Raw genomic sequence first — 19014 nt, forward strand, 5'->3', positions numbered from 1 at the left:
AGTAGAGTTGCTGTTGTGGTTCAGTGGTTAGGAATCTGACCAGGAGTTCCCGTCGTGGCACAGTGGTTAATCCGACTAGGAACCATGAGGTTGCCGGTTCGGTCCCTGCCCTTGCTCCGTGGGTTAAGGATCCGGTGTTCCTGTGAGCTGTGGTGTAGATTGTAGATGCGGCTCGGACCCTGAGTTGCTGTGGCTTTGGCGTAGGCAGGGGGCTACAGCTCCAATTAGACCCCTAGCTTGGGAACGCCATATGCCGCGAGAGCGGCCCAATAAATGGCAAAAAGACAAAAAAAAAAAAAAGAATCTGACCAGTATCCATGAGGATGCAGGTTTAGTCCCTAGCCTTGCTCCTTGGGTTAAGGATCTGGCATTCCCGTGAGCTGTGGTGTAGGTTGCAGACTCGACTCGGATCCCGAGTTGCTGTGGCTCTTTTGTAGGCTGGTGGCTACAGCTCCGATTCGACTCCTAGCCTGGGAACCTCCATATGCTGTGAGTGTGGCCCTAGGAATGGCAAAAAGACCAAAAAAAAAAAAAATGTTTAAAAGCCTGAAAACCAAGAACATCGAGGGCAGAGATGATGGATGCCCCAGCTCAAGCATTCCAGGAGAGAGGATTCATCCTTCCTCTGCCTTTTATTTGGACCTTCAGTGGCCTGGAGGGAACCCACCCGCGGAAGGGAGGGCCCTCTGCCTTACCGTCCATCAATTCAGATGCTGACTCCTTCAGGAAGTGCCCTCACAGGCACATCCAGAAGTAACATTTGGCCAGATATCTGGGCATCTCGTGGCTCCCTGGAGTTGACAGATAAAATGAACCATCACAGTGGGAGAAGCTGGGACCCCAGGAGGCTGCCTGGCTGCAGTGGTCTAGCATTAACCCTTTTGAGGTCTGACCTCAGGACAGATGGCCCTGGTGCACCAGTCTCATGCTGCTAAAAGGGGTCTGGAAAAGCAAGAGCCCCACAGGGGCCATTCCAGTCAAATGAAACCCCACAAGGCATATCAGGTTAAATTCCAGGTGCCCCCTTTCAAGAGAGTAAGACAGCTGCTGTCTACTATTTGGGGGACATCCTGGAGGGAGCAGAAGCAGGAACATGACGGACAGAAGACATGCCTCTGATGTCTGATGGGATGTGTTGGACAGAGGGATGGAGACCTGGTCTGGTCCTTGGCAGACCGGGTTCCCCTTTCTCAGTGCTCTTGGATGTTGGATGGGGGTTTCAAATCCCAGCAGCCTTTGTGTCATAGTGTTCCCTGCCCAGAGAGAGAAGCCGGGCTGGGAGCTGGGAGGAAGGGGTTCCCTGGAGGGCAGAGTAGGGATGTGGGAAGCATGATATACTTAGTAGCAATTCATGAGTTTGTTAGACTAGAACCCAGGGAGGGGAGTGAGCCTTGGTTTCCCCATCTGGCTGCAGGAGGTAGGTTAACATGGTCCATCTCTGTGCACCTGTGGTTGTGGCATCACCCTGCAGGATCTGGGCTAAGAGTTGCTGCTGTGAGAGGGCAGCCACCTCTCTTCCGACTGCCCCCCGGCACTCAGTTCTTCTCGTTTCTCTGTTTCAGCCTGAAGGAGCCCCTCGATCGTATACCTACAGTGCTTTCTTCTGTCCCAATGGTGAGTCCCTGTGCCCACTCTGCTGAGGACTTTGGCCCTTACCCCCGCTCTGTTGCAGCTCTCCTGCTGCTGGATGGACACCTGCCCTCCTAGGGGGGTTGGGGTAGAGACATAGCAATGAAGCACTGAAATGTCCCAGCTGGGGACAACTGTAAGTCAGAGCGAGGACCGGGCATCTGTCATGCAGGAAGTGAGCACATACAGTGGTAAACTGCAGGTGCCAATGAGGAAAGAGACTTCAGTCATGGGTAGGGCTGCCCTTGGAGCCCCAGGTGAAGAGCCCAGGTCTGAGGATGGGAGGTCTTAGCACATCAGGGGAAAAATGAGGGAATGAGGGTGACCCAGAACCAGGGGCAGCAGGGGAAGATGTGGGAAATTAAGGTGGGTTCTGAAAAGTATGAGATTTAGAATCTGTCCACCTTGATCCCTTGAAATTGACAGTATGACCCGTGACAGGAAGTGGGTACAGAGAGTGCCCATTGGGCAGAATGGCCCATCCACATCTCTACCTTGGTGGGGTCAGGCAGTGAGCCTGAGCTGCCAGTGGGAGGGTCTGCCCCCTACCCCATCCAGCCCATCTGCAAGGAGCCCTCCAGCTTGGAAGGTGGGCTGGGGCTGGCACTGGGCAGTCACTTGTCAGGCTATGCCAAGAGGCAGAGCTGAGGATCTCAGATGGAGTCCTCTGGGGATGCCAATCCCCCGGTTGTACCACCTCCCTGTTCTCAAGGCATTCAGCCCAATGGGTCCCCTGACCACAGCACACTCTGGACATGGGCCGCCTCTTGACATCCCCCGTTTCTTTTTCAGTAAATAGCAATACATCATGTATATGCTCAAAGGATTTTTGACAATGGTGTATAGGCAGTTCAGTGGAGGATGAACAACAAATGATGCTATGAGCAACTGGAGGTCTATTGGCAAAAATATAAAATCTGACCTAAAGATCACACCTTATATAAGAATTAACTCGAAACGGAGCATGAACTTACATGTAAAACCATACATCTTTAGGAGAAAAAAATATGGGAGAAACCTTTGGGTCTGGGGCTAGGTAAAGAATTCTTAGATATGATTCCAAAAGCATGAAGTATAAAAGGGAACATCAATGAATGGGCCTCATCCAAATGAGAAATGGAGGAGTTCCCTATTGGGGCTCAGTGAGTTAAGAACCTGACATGGTGTCTGTGAGGATACAGGTTCAATCCCTGGCCTCCCTCAGTGGATTAAGGATCTGGCCTTGCTGCAAGCTGAGGCATAAAGTGCAGATGTGGCTTGGATGAGGTGTGGCTGTGACTGTGCCATAGGCCTGCAGCTGCAGCTCTAATTTGACCCCTAGCCCGAGAACTTCCATATGCTGCAGGTGCAGCCGTAAAAAGAAAAAAGAAAAAAATGAGAAATGGAGTTCCTGTGTAGCTGCAGAGGTGAGGTTCAATTCCCAGCCCGGCATAGTGGGTTAAAGGATCCATTGTTGCTGCAGCTGCAGCCTAGGTCACAGCTGCAGCTTGGATTCAGTTCCTGGCCCAGAAACTTCCATATGCTGTGGGTGTGGCCACTAGAAAAAAAAAAAAAAAGAGAGAGAGAGAGAGAGAAATGTTTGCTCTGTGAAAGATGCTGTTAAGGGGAAGACATCCACACTACTGACTGGAGGAAAATAGTTTCAAACCCAGATCTGACAAAGGACTAGTATCTAGAATATATAAAGAGCTCTCAAAATTCAACCATAAATGAAACAAACAGTCCAATTAGAAAATGGGTGAAAGAAATGAAGAGTTCACCAAAGAAATTGTATAGGTGGCAAATAAGCATGGGAAAAGGGGCTCAATATTGTTAACCAAGAGAGAAATGCAAATTGAAATGCAGTGAGTTATCAGTACCTGCCTATCAGAATGATAAAAATAAAAAGTAGTGACACAGCAATAGATAATCAAGCTGTGGAGGGAGAACCTGGACCTCTTGTACGCTGCTGGTGGGAAAGTGAAGTGGCACAGCTGCTGGTGGTGGTTCCTTAAAACAGTCTGCTGGTTTCTTTAAAAAAAAAAACAAAGACAAGGGAGTTCCCATCGTGGTGCAGCAGAAACGAATCCAACTTGGAACTATGAGGTTGCGGGTTCGATCCCTGGCCTCTGTCAGTGGGTTAAGGATGTGGCATTGCCATGAGCTGTGGTGTAGGTCACAGATGCGGCTCAGGTCTGGCACTGCCCTGGGAACCTCCGTATGCCGTGAGTGCAGCCCTAAAAAGACAAAAGACCAAAAAAAAAAAAAAAAAAAAACCCACAAAAACAAAACAAAACCAAAACCATGCCACCAATGTACACCCAGCAGTTACACTCTTAGATATTTATCCCAGAGAAATGAAGAAGTAGCATTTACACAAAAATTTGTATACAAACGTTCAGAGAGCTTTATTTACAATAACCCCAAACTTGAAACAGTCTAGATGTCCTTCAGTGAGTGGATGGTTCAACAATTGCGGTCCATCCATATCTTTGAATACCATCCAGAGATTAAAAAGGAGAAAACTCTTGATATCTGCAACTACTTGGATGAGGGGAATGAAATGAAAAAAAATCAGTCCAAAAATGGTACATTAATGATTCTTGAAATGACAGAATTTTAGAGTGGTTGCTGGAGGGTGTGGTCTGGTGATAAAAGGACAACAAGAGGGATCCCATACAAACAAAATTGGGGAAATCTAAATGCAGTCAGCACATTGTAACAGTGACAGTGTCCTGGTACTAGAATTTTGCAAAATATTAACATTGGGGAAACTGGGTCAAGAGTACACAGATTTCTCTGTGTTATTTCTTAGAGTTACATGTGCATCTATAACTATCTCAGTAAAGTTTAAATTAAAAACATGTTTGAAAAGCAATGCATGTGTACAAATCCCCTATGATTCCACCACTTAAATGAGCCCCCTAGAGCAGTCAAATTCATAGAGACAGAAAGTAGAATGGTGATTGTCAGGGGCTGGGCCAGGAGAGTGGGGATTTATTGTTCAATGGGCGTAGGGCATCAGTTTTACAAGATGAAGAAAAGAGTTCTCGAGATGAATGTGGTGATGTTTGCGCAATGTGAATGTATTTAATGCTACTGAACTATGCACTTAAAAACGGGTAAGATGGTAAATTTTATGTGTATTTTACCACGGTTTTTACAATTGGGAAAGGGGAATTCTCATCATGGTGCAGCGGAAACAAATCTGACTAGGAACCATGAGGTTGCGGGTTCGATCCCTGGCCTCGCTCAGCGGGTTAAGGATCTGGCGTTGCCGTGAGCTCTGGTGTAGTTTGCAGATGCAGCTTAGGTCTAACTAACATTGCTGTGGCTGTGGTGTAGGTCAGCAGCTGTAGCTCCGATTCGACCCTTAGCCTGGGAACATCTGTATGCTGCGGGTGAGACCCTAAAAAGCAAAAATAATAATAATAATAATAAAATTGGGAAAGGAAAAAGCACTATCTATGTATTAGAGACAATTTGGAAAGATAGAAAGAAAACTATCTCCTCTGGTTCACATCCAAAGATGACCTCTTTTGACATTTAGCTGTATTTGCTTTTGTAAGATTGATTATTGTTTTGGCATACTTCTGGCTCATGAGCTATGTAATACTCTATCTTGCCTTTTTCATTTAACACATCCTTAGTACTTCTCCTTGTAATCATAAGGTCTTTATAAACAGCATTTCAAAACAGCTTCAGTATGCCCCATCAAATGACTGCCCCATGATTTGATCATTATGGAACATATTGAAGCATTATTGGGCATCGATATGTTGTTTGTATTTTTATATCATAAGCCACACTTAAAGCTGAATATATTTGTAATCAAAGTAAAGTCAGTAATGTTTTTAACACATTTATTGAGGTGTAATTGAAATACATTAAATTGGACATATTTTGAGTGTAGTTTGATGAATGTGGGCATATGTGTACATCTGTGAAGCCATCACCACAATGAAGATAATGGCGATTTCCATTAATCCCAAGTCATGTCCCTTCGAAATCCCTCACCCCTGTCCACTCTTGTCACTAGGGAACCACTGATCTGCTTTCTGTCTCTACAGCTTACTTTGCACTTTCTAGAATTTTATATAAATGGAATCATACAGAACGTTCTTTTTGTCTGGCTTCTTTCAAGAAGCATAATTTTGATTCAACCGTGTTGTGTGTATCAATAATTCAGTCATTTTAAGGCTAAGATTCCACTGGGCAGATGTGTCACACTTTGTCTATCCATTCACCTGTTGATGGACATTCAAGTTATTTCCAGTTTGGGCTGTTTCAAATAAAGCTGCTGTGAACATTCATGCACAAGTCTCCATATGGGGAATGTGTTTTCCTTGTTAGAGTGGAACAACTAACTCATAGAGTAGGTATGTGTTTTTTTTTAAGAAACTGTCAACCTGTTTGCCAAAGTGGTAGTCCCATTTTGCATTCCCACCAGCACTGGATGAGAGTCAGTTCTGCCCCATTGTTACCAACACTTAGTATTGTCTGTTTAATTTTAGCCATTATAATAGGTGGTATCTTATTGTGGTTTTAATTTGCATTTCCGTCATGACTAATCATATTGGACATCTTTCATATGCTTATTTGCTATTAATATATCTGAATTGGTTCAGATCTTTTAACCTTTTAAATATTGAGTAAGTTTATTTGCAGTGAGTTTTAAGAGTTTTAAAAAATATACTCTGGATACAAGTCCTTTATCAGATAAATGCCTTGCAAAGCTATTTCTTCCAGTCTCTGGCTTATCTTTTCATTCTCTTTTATTCTGTCTGTCTATCTATCTATTTTCATTTTGGCCCACCCCATCTTGGCATATGGGCCAAGGGTCAGATCTGAGCTGCAGTTGCAACTAAGCCACAGCTACGGCAGTGCTGGATCCTTAACCCACTGTGCCCGGCTGGGGATGGAACCTGTCCCAGTGCTCCCAAGCCACCACTGATCCCATTGTGACACGGTGGGAACTCCAATAGTGTCTTTTAAAGAGGAGAAGTTTTTCATTTTAATGAAGCCCAGCTTATCATTTTTTTCTTTTATGGATTATTTTTTGTTGTTGTATCAAAGAAATCTTTGACAGACCTGATGTTCTCTTCTCAGATTTTTATAGTTTTAAGTTTTACATTTAAAAATGGTTATGGCCCATGCTCGCTTCGGCAGCACATGTATTAAAAATGGTTATGATCCATTTCAAGTTAATTCTTAGGGCCCATACAAAGTATGGAGCAGAGTTCCTTTTTCTGCATCTGGAGACCCAATTGTTCTGGCATCATTTGTTGAAAAGGCTTTCCTTTTGCTATTGAATTGCCTTTGCACCTTATTGAAAATCAGTTGCTCCTATGTGTGGGTCCATTCCTGGACTTCCTCTTCTGTTCCATTGAGCATGTGTCTATGTTGACAGCAGTGCTATGCTCTTGCGATTGCTGTAGCCTTAGAGTAAGTCTCCATGTCAGATGGTGTGAGTCTTTCAACTTGGTTCTTATTTATCCAAGTTGTTTTGGCTCGTCTAGATCCTTTGAGTCTCCATATACATTCTGGAATCAGCTTTGCAATGTCTTCACAACACCCTGCTGGGATTTTGATTGGGGTTGTGTGGTATCTCTAGGTCAGTTTGGAGAATAATGAACATCTTTGCAATATTATCGTCTGACCCATGAACATGGGCTAGCTCTCCATTGGTATGGGTCTTTAGCTTCAGCAGCATTTTGCAGTTTCTGTGTACGGGTCTTGAACCTCTTTTGCAGGATTTTTCCCTGTGAGCATTTCATCTTTTGCATGCTATTGGCAAAGCGGTCATTAAGCCATGCTGCATTAAGTCGTGCTTCCCATAGCTGTGTATGGAGCCACAGTGAGACTGGTCCCCTGAGGTCCTGATGCTCAGCTCTGGGCACACGCAGGGGGAGGCGCGGAGTACCTCCAGTGCCCCCTCAACACCCCTTCCCCTTCCCTCCATCCAGAGAGAGTCCACATTTCCACGCCCAACAAATATGAGTTCCAGTATGTGCAGCGGCCCCTGCGCCTCACCCGTTTTGACATGGCCGTGCGAGCTCACAACGACGCCCGTGTGGCCTTGTCCCCGGGGCCCCACGACACGGCGGGCATGATCGAGATCGTTCTGGGAGGGCACCAGAACACCAGGTCCTGGATCTCCACCAGCAAGATGGGCGAGCCTGTGGCCAGCACACCCACGGCCAAGATCCTCTCCTGGGACGAATTCAGAACATTCTGGATCAGCTGGCACAGCGGGCTCATCCAGGCACGGTTGGGCTTGCACAGGGTGGCAACAGGAACCCCCTGGTCTTTTGGCATGAATTGCTTCCTACTGTAGGTGATGGGAATGAAAGGGAGAGGGGGAAAACACAGGACAGCCCTCATGTTGCTACAGCCTGCCTGGAGTTTCTTACTATGAAAAAGTGGTGAGAGAAGTTGCTGTTGTGGCTTAGTGGGTTAAGAACCAGACTAATATCTGTGAGGATGCAGGTTCAATCCCTGGCCTCGCTCAGTGGGTTAAGAATCCAGTATTGCCATGAGCTGCGGTGTAGGTCGCAGCTGTGGCTCAGTTCCCACATTGCTGTGGCTGTGGTGTAGGCTGGCAACTGCAGCTCTGATTCGCCCCCTAGCCTGGAAACTTCCATATGTCATGGGTTAGGCCAGAAAAAGAAAAAAAAAAAGTGGCAGGCCCTAAAAAGGGAAAAAAAAAAAAAAAAAAAAAAAAGGCCATGGCAGAGGAAGTGCCCAGGGATCTGGGAATGGAAGGGTGGCGAGCTGTCCAGGGGAAAGAAAGTCGGTATGAAGAGGTAAAATGGGGACTGTGGGCTCTTTCTGGGCAAAGCAAAGGAGACATAGAAAAGAACCAGCTGACACAGCTTCTAGAGGAGGGACATAGCCAAGTGGGGTTTTGAAGTATGAATATGAATTTGCCAGGCAAACCAAAGTGGAGGGAGCTGCATGTGCAAAGATCCAGAGGTTCCACAGAGCCCAGTGACTTTGGAACCTGCAGATGCCGCACTTGTGTCTCTGTTGGGTGTTTAGTGGACAATATGTTCTCTAGTTTCTCTCACCTCTGACTGCCCCCCCCCCAAGAACCCCATGAGCATGGCCAAAGCCTCAGACCATGCCTGAGCACAGCTTCATGCTTTCTGCCAGCCCCCAGCAGAGCCTTGGCCTCTTTTTCCAGGTTGGCCATGGTCCAGAGCCGTCCAATGAGTCTGTCATCATGGCCTGGACCATCCCAAGGCCACCAGAGGTCCAGTTCATCGGTTTCTCCACTGGCTGGGGTTCTATGGGCGAGTTCCGCATCTGGAGGAAGATGGAGATGGATGAGAGCTACAGTGAAGCCTTCACCCTGGGGGTCCCGCACAGCGCCATCCCCGGGTCCGAGCGTGCGGCTGCCTCCATCATAGGTGCGTCTGCCCTGTAGCTGAACTTGGGGAAGGCAGGGACAAGAGCCAGGCCAAGGGCAAGTATTCACTCTGGACTCAGTCTTCTCCTGGACTTTTCTGGGGACCTGTGCTCCCAGCGCCTCCAAGCAGCTAGTTCCTTCTCTGATCTGGGTGCTGGGCCCAGACTTAGAGATGACCTCAAACTTGCCCTTCAGGGGCTCCAAGTCTGGCTGAGGAGACAGGTCTTTGCCCACATGGGGTGACCCTGAGGGTTGGGTGATGAACTCTATGAAGGCAGCAGATCTGGGGGATGTATAAGAAGGTTGCAAGGCCAGATGGAAGGGCATGGTCCCTAGGGGTTCAGGTGAGAGAGTCAAGCATTTAGAGCATTTTTTGAGCTGGGGTAAGAGGCTGTGGCCAGGGGTCTCTTGGGCTGTGGATTGTCTCCCATAGCCAGGGCATGGGAGTGGAAAGTGGGTGTGATCCTTCCAGTACTGGGGATTGGAAAGGCGGGGAGAAGGGGAGAGGCCAGGTGGAGGCAGATCTGAATGAGGGAGTCTTGGGTTGCTCTGACATCAGAGGATGGAAGCTTTGGGTCCTGGGCAGGTTGGTGGATTGCAATCAGGTCAGAGGATGTTGGAGCTTATAATCCAAGACATAAGATCAAGTCAAATGGGGCCTTGGGAGTGGAGTGGCCCAGATGGAGGTGAGGGGTATAGGGGAGAATGCAGATGGACAGGGATGGAGAGGAGGTGAAGGCAGGGACCTGTATGCCAGTCTGGCTTTAGCACAGTGGAATGGAAGGGTAGAGGAGAAACTGGAAAACCCAGAGGAGGTGAGTGACAAGAATGTAGCCAGGAAGGAAAACCCACAGGAGGAGGTTGCAGGTGCAGTGGCAGCCTCACTGGGCCAGGGGGGAAAGTCAAGGAAGGAAAGAAAGTACAAACGAGATGGTGGGGATTCTGGAGCCCATCAGCAGCATTTAGGGCAGAGAGGCCAGGGAGAGGAAGACACAGTACTGAAGGGTTGAGAGTACAATAAGAGGGAAGAAAAAAAAAAAAAGAACTTTAAAAAAAAGTATCAATACTACCACACATGTACGAAGACTTATTAAAAATTCATTTTAGGGCCAGGCTGCCTGGATGGCCATGATAACAAAACCTCTTCTGTACTATTGTCATGCTTAAAACTCAGGACCTTACACTTAGCTCAGATGTGTGGGACAGGACAGGCCTCTCTTGCAGGATTTAGAAAGACCAGCCTTTCTTCCTCTTGAGGGATTGACCTGAGCTATGGGGCAGGCCAAGATGTGTACAGTAGTAGATTATCAGTTTTGATCTTTCGTAGTTTCTATTAAATTGAGAAAAAATCTAAATTCTCATGATTAAGGAGAAAATCACATTTCATATTGGAAGTTAGAAAAAATATTTAGAATGGAAAACTATATGGCTGGATTGATAGCTTAACAGTTATGGGATGCAGCCAACATTGTACTAAGAGGGAAATGTATAGCCCTAATTGCATCTGTTTAAAAAGCCAGAAAAGGGAGTTCCCTTGTGGTGCAGTAGGTTAAGGATCTGGCATTGTCACTGTGGTAGCCTGGGTTGTTGCTGTGGTGCAGGTTCAATCCCTGCCCTGGAAAATTCCACAAGCCCTAAGCGCAGCTAAAAAAAAAGGCTGAAAAGGAAAAAGCTTTAACTTAATGAAAAGACAGAGAAAAACACCTGAGTTAGAACTAAAGAACATAGAGAGAGGCATGTAGGATAGGGCCATCAGACTTCACCAAAGCCAGGAGACCAAGCAGGCTGAGTGGACAAGGGTGCAGACCAGTCTCAAAGAGCAGCACTGGCAGTTGGAGGGTGGGTGACTCGTTTTAGGTCATAGGTGGGCTCCCTCTGAGGAAAGCTGTGCCTAGGACAGCTAGGCCAACTCCCAGCCCATTCTTCTTTTCCTTTCCACCAGGAGATGTCATGGGGCCAACTCTGAACCGTCTCAGCAACCTCCTGCGGCTGCCCTTTGGCTGCGGAGAGCAAAACATGATCCACTTTGCACCCAACGTCTTTGTCCTGAAATATCTTCAGAAAACACGACAGCTTAGCCCTGAAGTGGAAAGGGAGACCACTGATTATCTGGTACAAGGTACTGGGGAGACCTGCCTGTGTGGAGGGTGTGGAGAGACAGGCGGCCTTGGCCCCCATGCCAAGTGTGCTGGATGGGGAAGAAGGTGGGTGAAAGAGGCCACTCTGGGTGGCCTAATCTGGTCCCTGTCAGCAGGAGCCTGGCAGCCCCACCTGTTAGGAAAATGCTGTGAATGTCAGTCATCAGCCATCAGAAGAGGAACAGGATCTTTCAATATGTAGATTTCTAAAAAATTTCAACATATGTATGTATTTTCTTTTTTGGCTGCCCTGCGGCATATGGAGTTCCTGGGCCGGGGATCAGATCCTAACTGAGCCGGAGTTGTGACCTACTCTGCAGCTACAGCAACGCTGGATCCTTAACCCACTGTGCCGAGGGTCAGAGATCGAACCTGCTTCCCAGCGCTCCAGAGACCACCACTGATCCCATTGCACCGCAGCAGGACCTTCAAATGTAGATTTTTTTTTTTTGGAACAACAAGAACAATATAATAGCATTATAAAAAAACATTTGGAAAAGAAAAAAAAAATCCCTATAAGCTCCTTGATAGTGCTGGCCCTGGGTTTACTCTTCTGTCTTCCGGAAGCACAGATTAGCTTTGCTACTCCTGGTGTCTTTTTTTTTGGCTGTCCCTCAGCATATAGAGTTCCCAGGCCAGGGATCAGATCTGAGCCGCAGCCTCCAAATAAGCCGCAGCTGCGGCAATGCCAGATCCTTAACCCACTCTGCTGCAGGGCTGGGGATCAAACTCGTGTCTCAGCACTCCCAAGACACTGCCGATCCTGTTGCGCCACAGTGGGAGCTCCTACTCTTGGTGTGTTATAACGTGGCTTCCTCTGGCGAGCCCCCACCCCGCACTGTGTGCATAAGATTTGGCGCTGTGAGAAGCTGTGGTCTCTTCCTCTCCATTGCTGTGTGGAGGGACCACAGTCAGCGGGTCTGATGGCGGGTGTTAGAGCAGTTGGCAGTTCAGGGCTTTTATTTATTTTTTATTTATTTATTTATTTATTTTTGCCTTTTTGCCATTTTTTGGGCCGCTCCCACGGCATATGGAGGTTCCCAGGCTAGGGGTCTAATCAGAGCTGTAGCCACAGACCTATGCCAGAGCCACAGCAAAGAAGGATCCAAGCCATGTCTGCGACCTACACCACAGCTCACGGCAACGCTGGATCCTTAACCCACTGAGCAAGGGCAGGAATCGAACTCACAACCTCGTGGTTCCTTGTCGGATTCGTTAACCACTGCGCCACTATGGGAACTCCAGTTCAGGGCTTTTAGAATGGTGCTGCCATTCACCGTCCTGTTCGAGTACTCAGTGAAAACGTGTCCATTCTTCTGTGGGGGTGAAATCACTGGGTCTCAGCATGTATTCAATTCAAAATCCCTTTCAAGGCTACGGTATTTGTCCATCACATGCATTTATGGGGCACAACATACTGAACCCTCCTCTTGGATATATTGGGGTTAATTCCCAGGTTTTTTTTTTTTTCTTTCTTCTTTTTTTTTTGGCCACTCCCATGGCATGTGGAAATTCCAAGGCCAGGGATTGAACTCACACTACAGCTGTAACCAGAGCCACAGCAATTACAATGCTGGATCCTTAATCCACTGAGCCATTTGGGAACTTCTTTTTTTTTTTTTTTTTTTTTTTTTTCCCCTCTAAATAGTGCAGCACTGAACATCTTCCATGGCCAAGAATCAGGTCCTTAGAGTAGGGAACAGCCCTGGGTGTGGGAGGGCAGGGCTCTGGGTGCCAATAGCTCACCCTCTCTGTACCTCTAGGCCCCACAGGGAGGGGAGGGAGGCTGGAGGTGAGGACCTCACCTCTGTCACGGATTCCCACTCTGTGTCCTGCTTTTCTCAGGACCCTGGTTTCCTGCCTTTGTAACAAGGAAGTTCAGTCAGTTGATCCCAAGAGCCTGGGGCTCTTCTTCTAGCCTGGGAAGCATGGAGGAGGCTGGGCCCAGCTCTGAAGCTGACATCCACCCACACTGCCCACCCAGCAGCACCCACACTAATGGTCCTCACTTCCCAGATGAGCAAAGTGAAACTTTGGGGAGTGAAGAGGCCCAAGACCTCATGGAGGCAAGTGATGGGGATTCTCAGACCCCAGCCCCCTGGATTGGGGCATGAGGGGCAGCCAGGGGCACTAAATCCAGCCAAAAGGAGGTGAGAACCCATGGCCACAACCTTGGAAATTTCTGCCTTCAAAAAGGGCTCACAGGACTCAGATGGATGCCAGCTCCTATCAGATGGGGAAACTGAGGCATAAGAAAATCTCAGTTACAGGGAGTTCCCATTGTGGCTCAGGGGTTATGAACCCAACTGGTATCCATGAGGGCACAGGTTTGATCCCAGGCCCCGCTCAGTGGGTTAAGGATCTGGCATGGCTATGAGCTGTGGCGTAGGTCACAGACGCACCTTAGATCCTGAGTTGCTGTGGCTGTGGTGTAGGCTGGCAGCTGCAGCTCTGATTAGACTCCTAGCCTGGGAACTTACATATATGCCTTGGGTGTGGTCCTAAAAAGACAAAAAAAAAAAAAAAAAAAGGAAAAGAAAATCTCAGTTTCAGAGTTCCTGCTGTGGTGCAATGAGATTGGCAGCATCTTGGGAACATGAGGACTCAGGTTCCTATCCCAGCCCGGCATAGTGGGTTAAGGATCCTGTGTTGTCACAGCATCGGCTTAAGTCGCAACTACAGCTTGGATCTGATCCCTGGCCCAGGAACTCCATGTGCTGTGGGGCAGCCAAAAAAAGAAAAAGAAAATCTCAGTTCCTAAGCCAGTCTGGGGTCCCTGCCTCCTGGCCTCTTATGGTTCCTACAGTGACTATGCTCCAAAAGCAGTCATAGAGATCTAGAACCCCCTGTCCTCATGGATGAGAAAAAGAGAACACTTATGCTGAGGAATGTACAGCTCTCAGATGGAAAGAGAAGTCAGGAATTGCCATAGGCTGAAAGTCTGGCTTCAGGAGGGCTGGCCACAGAAAGCCCAAGGATGCTTGATCTGTGATGGAGGGGGTGGGGCTCAGGTTGTGAGGGCCTGGGAGCTCGGTGAGCACTGGATTCTGGGGGCCAGGAGCACCTCAGTGGACTGCTCCCTGCCCAGCCCTTGAATGCCACCCAGAGTGTGGTGACCCCTAGTAGTGAGCGGCCCCCTGACCCTTCTCACCCAGCCCCACCCCCACCCCATCCTGCCTCAGAGAGCCAGACCCTATGCCCATTGACTAATGGGCATTTCAGACTCAACAAGCCCCCAGTCAATGTTTTCTGCCGGATTTGCTGGTGTTAGTGTCCTGGGGCTGCCATAGCAAAATACCACAAACTGGGTGGCTTAGAACAATGAGACATCACTCCTTTGCAGTTCTGGAGGCCTGAGGTCTGAAATCAACAGGATTGATTCCTCCTGGAGGCTCTGGGGGAGCAGATGTCCCAGGCCTCTGTCTTGGCGGAATTCTGGTGGCTCTGGGGGTTCCTTGGCTTGTGGATGCATCACCATGCTCTCCGCCTCCATCTTCACAAGACCCCCGTGTCTGTGGTTCCCTTGAAGGGCATCAGTCGTTGGATTTAGGGCCCAGCCCAATCCAGGAACATAATTCCATCTGCCAAGAACCTCCCTCCCAATAAGATCACATTTTGAGGTTCCAGGTGGAGGTGAATTTGGGGGGACACCGTCCACCCAGTTCAGAGCTCCTCCGCCTCTCTCCCCACCTCCGTGGGCACAGCTCCGTCCTCCCAGTGGGGCAGGCCACTTACCTTGGCACCTCTGGATCGTTCATTCTTTCCTTCACATCTTGTCCCACCAAGGCAGCTGTGCTTACACCGCAGAGCGCCCCCCCCATCACCCTTACCTGGTCCAAGCCCATGGTCATGGACAGTCCCCTGGACAGTCCCTGCCTCCCCAGTTCCTCTGCTTTCTCTCTGGACCCTATAATCCACCCACAACATACATCCCCTCACACCCCACCCCATGCTTCCCTCACTCCCCACACTCCCTGCTGCCCCCACCTTAAGACCAAGCACATGGCCCGGCTTTAGAGGCCCTAGTAGCCCCCCTGCCCTCCTTCCTTCTCATCCACCGCCTTGCTCCCCTGCTCCAGCCCCTCTGGCACCTTCTGTGCTCCGAGCACGCCAAGCCCTGGCTCCAGCGGTGGACCAACAACCTGCCCCCCGCCACAGACCTCAGGTGGCAGAGGGCCCTGGCTGGTGGTGGTGCATTTCACTGACCCCCACCACCACCACCACCACCCAGGCATGACAGAGGACCAGCGTGTGTCCAGGAGTCACAAAGGGGCAATGTCAGGAAACAAGAGAAGTAGAGGTTTCAATCACTCCAGGTGTGGGTATAGAGCAGTTTCAAGGAACTCCAGCTGTGGGTATGGGGCAGTTTCGAGGACCCCAGATGTGAGTGAGAGGCAGTTTTAGGGTCCCTAAGTGTGTGGGGAGGCGGTTTCAAGGACTCTAGATGTGGGTGTGGGGCAGTTTCAAGGACCCAAGATGTGGGTATGGGGCAGTTTCAAGGACCCCAGATGTGAGTATGAGGCCGTTTTAGAGTCCCCAGGTGGATGTAGGGTAGTTTCAAGGACCCCAGATGTGGGTGTGGGGCAGTTTTAGGACCCCCCCCGATGGGGGTGTGGCATTGTTTAGGAATCCCAGGGTAGAATGTTGGCAGGCCAGCCCTTCACCAGGGTGCTGTCCCCTGTGCTTGCCCTTCAGGCTACCAGCGACAGTTGACTTACAAGCACCAGGACGGCTCCTATAGTGCATTTGGGGAGCGGGACGCATCGGGGAGCATGTGGTGAGTCTCCATCACCCCAGACACAGCTGTTGAGCTTCTCCCACTGGAACCCACAGCCTCACGTCCAGCACGGTATAGCCAGGTCACCTGGGGCCTGAGCCCCAGAGTAACGAGGAGCCTGTATGGGAATGGAGATGGCTGCAGTCCTTGCTCCTGGGCTTTAGAGGTTTGGATGTGGGGACTCTACCTGGCCCTGCTGTGGTGGAGCTGGTGGCAACAGTTACTATTACTCCTTCTGCTGTTGTTGCCGCAGTGCCCAGGAACCTAACCCTTGCTCTCCCGCCCCCTTGGGTCCTGGGTGCTCTGGGTATCCTCAGAGCTCTCTGATCCAAGAATGGAGGTGACCTTGAGCAGTAGGGGATGGGCTGGGAGAGGCCAGACCACTACCTCGAGGCTAGGTTGGGGGTGCAGGAGGAGCATCCTGGGGTCCCATTTGCCTTGTGAGTGGCTCCCTCTGGCTTTTGGGGTCAATCAGGGCAGGGAGAACCTGGCCGCATCTTGTTCCCTGGGATCCTTGGACCGTGGCAGCTCTTGGCATCATTAGGGCTTGGCCTTGTTTACTTTGGGGCTTACTGAGGAACTTGGGCACCCCCAGCTCCTGTCCCTTGTGGGACCTCCTTCTCAGAGCAACATCTTGATGGCGCCTGCAGCAGCTGTGGGCATGGGAAGTGCCCAGTTCTTAAATTGACAGTGTCCGCTGCATAGCAGCACTTCCAAGGGCTGGGGACAGGGACATGCCTGGCTGAGCCCACACACCATAGTGTCACTGGCTTGGCTCCAGAGGGGCCCAGCTTTGGTGACGTGCTCAGCCCCCACCACCACCCCTGTCCCCAGCAGCTCATCATCTGCCCCAGTTCTGGTCCCAGGGCCCTGCTTTGCTGACAGCCCATGACGCAAGGCCAGTTGTGGCCTAGCAAAAAAAGGCCCCCAACTGCCTGCAGGGATGGCCAAAGCCATTGAGTCATTCTCCAAAAGCTGGCCAAATCCTGGCAGCTCCCTGAGGCCCCTGCCAGTCAGAAATAGTGAGCCGTGACCTTTTGTACACCCTCCCACAGTGTGTATGTGCACACCTACACACTGTGAGCAAGGAAAGACCAGTTCTACCACGGTTGTGGAAACGTGACATCCAGCACATTTCCCACCTCCCCCTTGGCCTTGCGAAACCTCCCTGTGGGACAAAGCTACAGGAAGCACAGAACAGCGGCAACAGTGTCCACTCTGGAGCTGGGAAAACCCAGACTCTATCTCGCTTGGGTGAGCTGTGTAGCCTTAAACCGGATGCTCACCTTCTCTGAGCCTGTTATCTCACCACATATCTCTCTCAGGACTGGGATCCAGGGTGCAATGGGATAAGGGCACGGGCATACTCACTATAATGCTGGGTTCCCCTTAGGATGGATACCTTTTTAGTGCCTTTCTTGAAATAGTTGGCTGGAAAGTCCAGGCTCTAACTCGATAGCCTTAAAACTCAGGATCTGTTATGGATGGGTTCCTTTACATCTAATGTACATTCATTCATTCATTCATTCATTCATTCAACATGTGTCTACTATGCGCCAGGCTCTGTTCTTGGGCTTGAGGGAACAATAAAGGCATGGTCCCTGCTTCCAGGAGCTCACTGTCGAAGAGAGAGACCCTGTACAAGATGTAATAGTTATCTACTGATGCCTGCTGCTCTGTAACAAGTGCCCCCCTCCCCCAAACAGAGCCATTTAAAACAAGCAGCATTTATTATCTTAATTCTGCAGGTCAGGGGTTCAGGAACAGCTTAGCAGGCATTTCTGGCTAGGATCACTCCCAAAGTTACAGTCAGAGTGTTGGCTGGGGCTATCTTCATAGGAAGGCTTGACTGGGGCTGGAGCATTTGTTTCCAAGTTGGGTCTTTCACATGGCTGCTTGAGTGTCCTTTACAACATGGCAGCTGACTGCTCCAGGAGTGTGACCAGTCCAAGAAAGAAAGCAATGAGGATTCCACCTGCCTTTTATCATCTAGTTTCCCAAGTCAGGCTGTCTGCCTCCACCACATTCTATCCTTTAGAAGCAAGTCACTGTGTATAGCCTATACTCAAGAAGGAAGGAATTGGGTTCTACTGCTTGAAAGGAAAAATAGCAAGGCATTTTTAAATATATGTGCATATATTTTAAAGCTACTACATCAAGTATATAATTTCTCATGTCTATGAAGACATGGATAGGGTGTGATGAGGCACGTGGTTATATGGGGTGGTCGGAAAGGTCCCTCTGAGGAGGTCCCCTGAGGAGGTAAGGGAGGAGCCGTGTGAAAATCCCAGGGGAGAAGATTCCAAGCAGAAGGAATGGCCTGTGCAGAGGCCCTGAGGCAGAACTGAGCTTTAGGCGTTTGAGTCACAGGAGACCAATGTGGCTGGAACAGCACAGGCGAGGAGGAGAGTGACCTGATAGGAGGAGTTTAGATTTTATTCCAGATGAAGCAGGAGGACTTGGGGCAAAGCATGGCTGTAATCTGAGTCACGGTGGGCTGTGTGTGTATGTTTAATTAATAGGCTTTATTTTTCTAGAATAGTTTTAGGTTCATAGAAAAATTAAGTAGCTAGAGTTCCCATACACCCCCTCTCCCTGATACATGGAGTTTTCCCTCCTGTTAACATCTTGCATTTAACAGAGGTCATTTGTTATAATTGATGGACCACTATTGCTATGTTACTATTAACTGAGCTCCATAGTTTACATTAGGGTTCATTCTTTGTGTTGCATTGTCTGTGGGTTTGGACAAGTGTACATTGTCACATATCCACCGTTAACGGTATCATACAGAATAGTTCCATTGCCCTAAAAATCCCCTGTGCTCTGCCTATTCGTCCCCACCTGCCCCCACCCCCTGGCAACCACTGATCCTTTTACTGTCTCCATAATTTTGTCTTTTCCAGAATGCCATCGAGGTGGAATCAGATAGCTCGCAGCCTTTTCTGATTGCTTCTTTCACTTAGTAATGTGCATTTAAATTTCCCCCATGTCACACCATGGCTTGATAGTTCTTTTCTTTTTATTGCTGAGTAATATATTCAATTATATGGATGGACCACAGTTTGTTTAATCCTTTT

The 19014-nt window shown here is 49.1% G+C and overlaps 1 protein-coding gene across 15 annotated transcripts in view; it reads left to right on the plus strand.

Moving 5' to 3' along the window:
* Nucleotides 1–19014, plus strand: part of CPAMD8 (C3 and PZP like alpha-2-macroglobulin domain containing 8) — a 106010-nt gene that overhangs the window by 67388 nt on the left and 19608 nt on the right. For all 15 annotated transcript variants that reach the window (XR_014837433.1, XR_014837432.1, XR_014837431.1 and 12 more), the window contains 5 exons: nucleotides 1563–1614; nucleotides 7575–7873; nucleotides 8795–9020; nucleotides 10962–11138; nucleotides 15853–15934. Coding sequence is in view for 11 of the 15 variants with exons in the window: in XM_085012458.1 (XP_084868584.1) it covers nucleotides 1563–1614; nucleotides 7575–7873; nucleotides 8795–9020; nucleotides 10962–11138; nucleotides 15853–15934 (836 nt within the window). In the remaining 4 variants the exon portion in view is untranslated. The remainder of the gene's footprint in view (nucleotides 1–1562; nucleotides 1615–7574; nucleotides 7874–8794; nucleotides 9021–10961; nucleotides 11139–15852; nucleotides 15935–19014) is intronic.

The sequence above is a fragment of the Sus scrofa genome, chromosome 2 (assembly GCF_054392235.1).
Source record: "Sus scrofa isolate SSC_HxYL_T2T_F1_AM1 chromosome 2, Sscrofa_HxYL_maternal_Yorkshire_Landrace_v2.0, whole genome shotgun sequence".
Lineage (NCBI taxonomy): Eukaryota > Metazoa > Chordata > Mammalia > Artiodactyla > Suidae > Sus > Sus scrofa.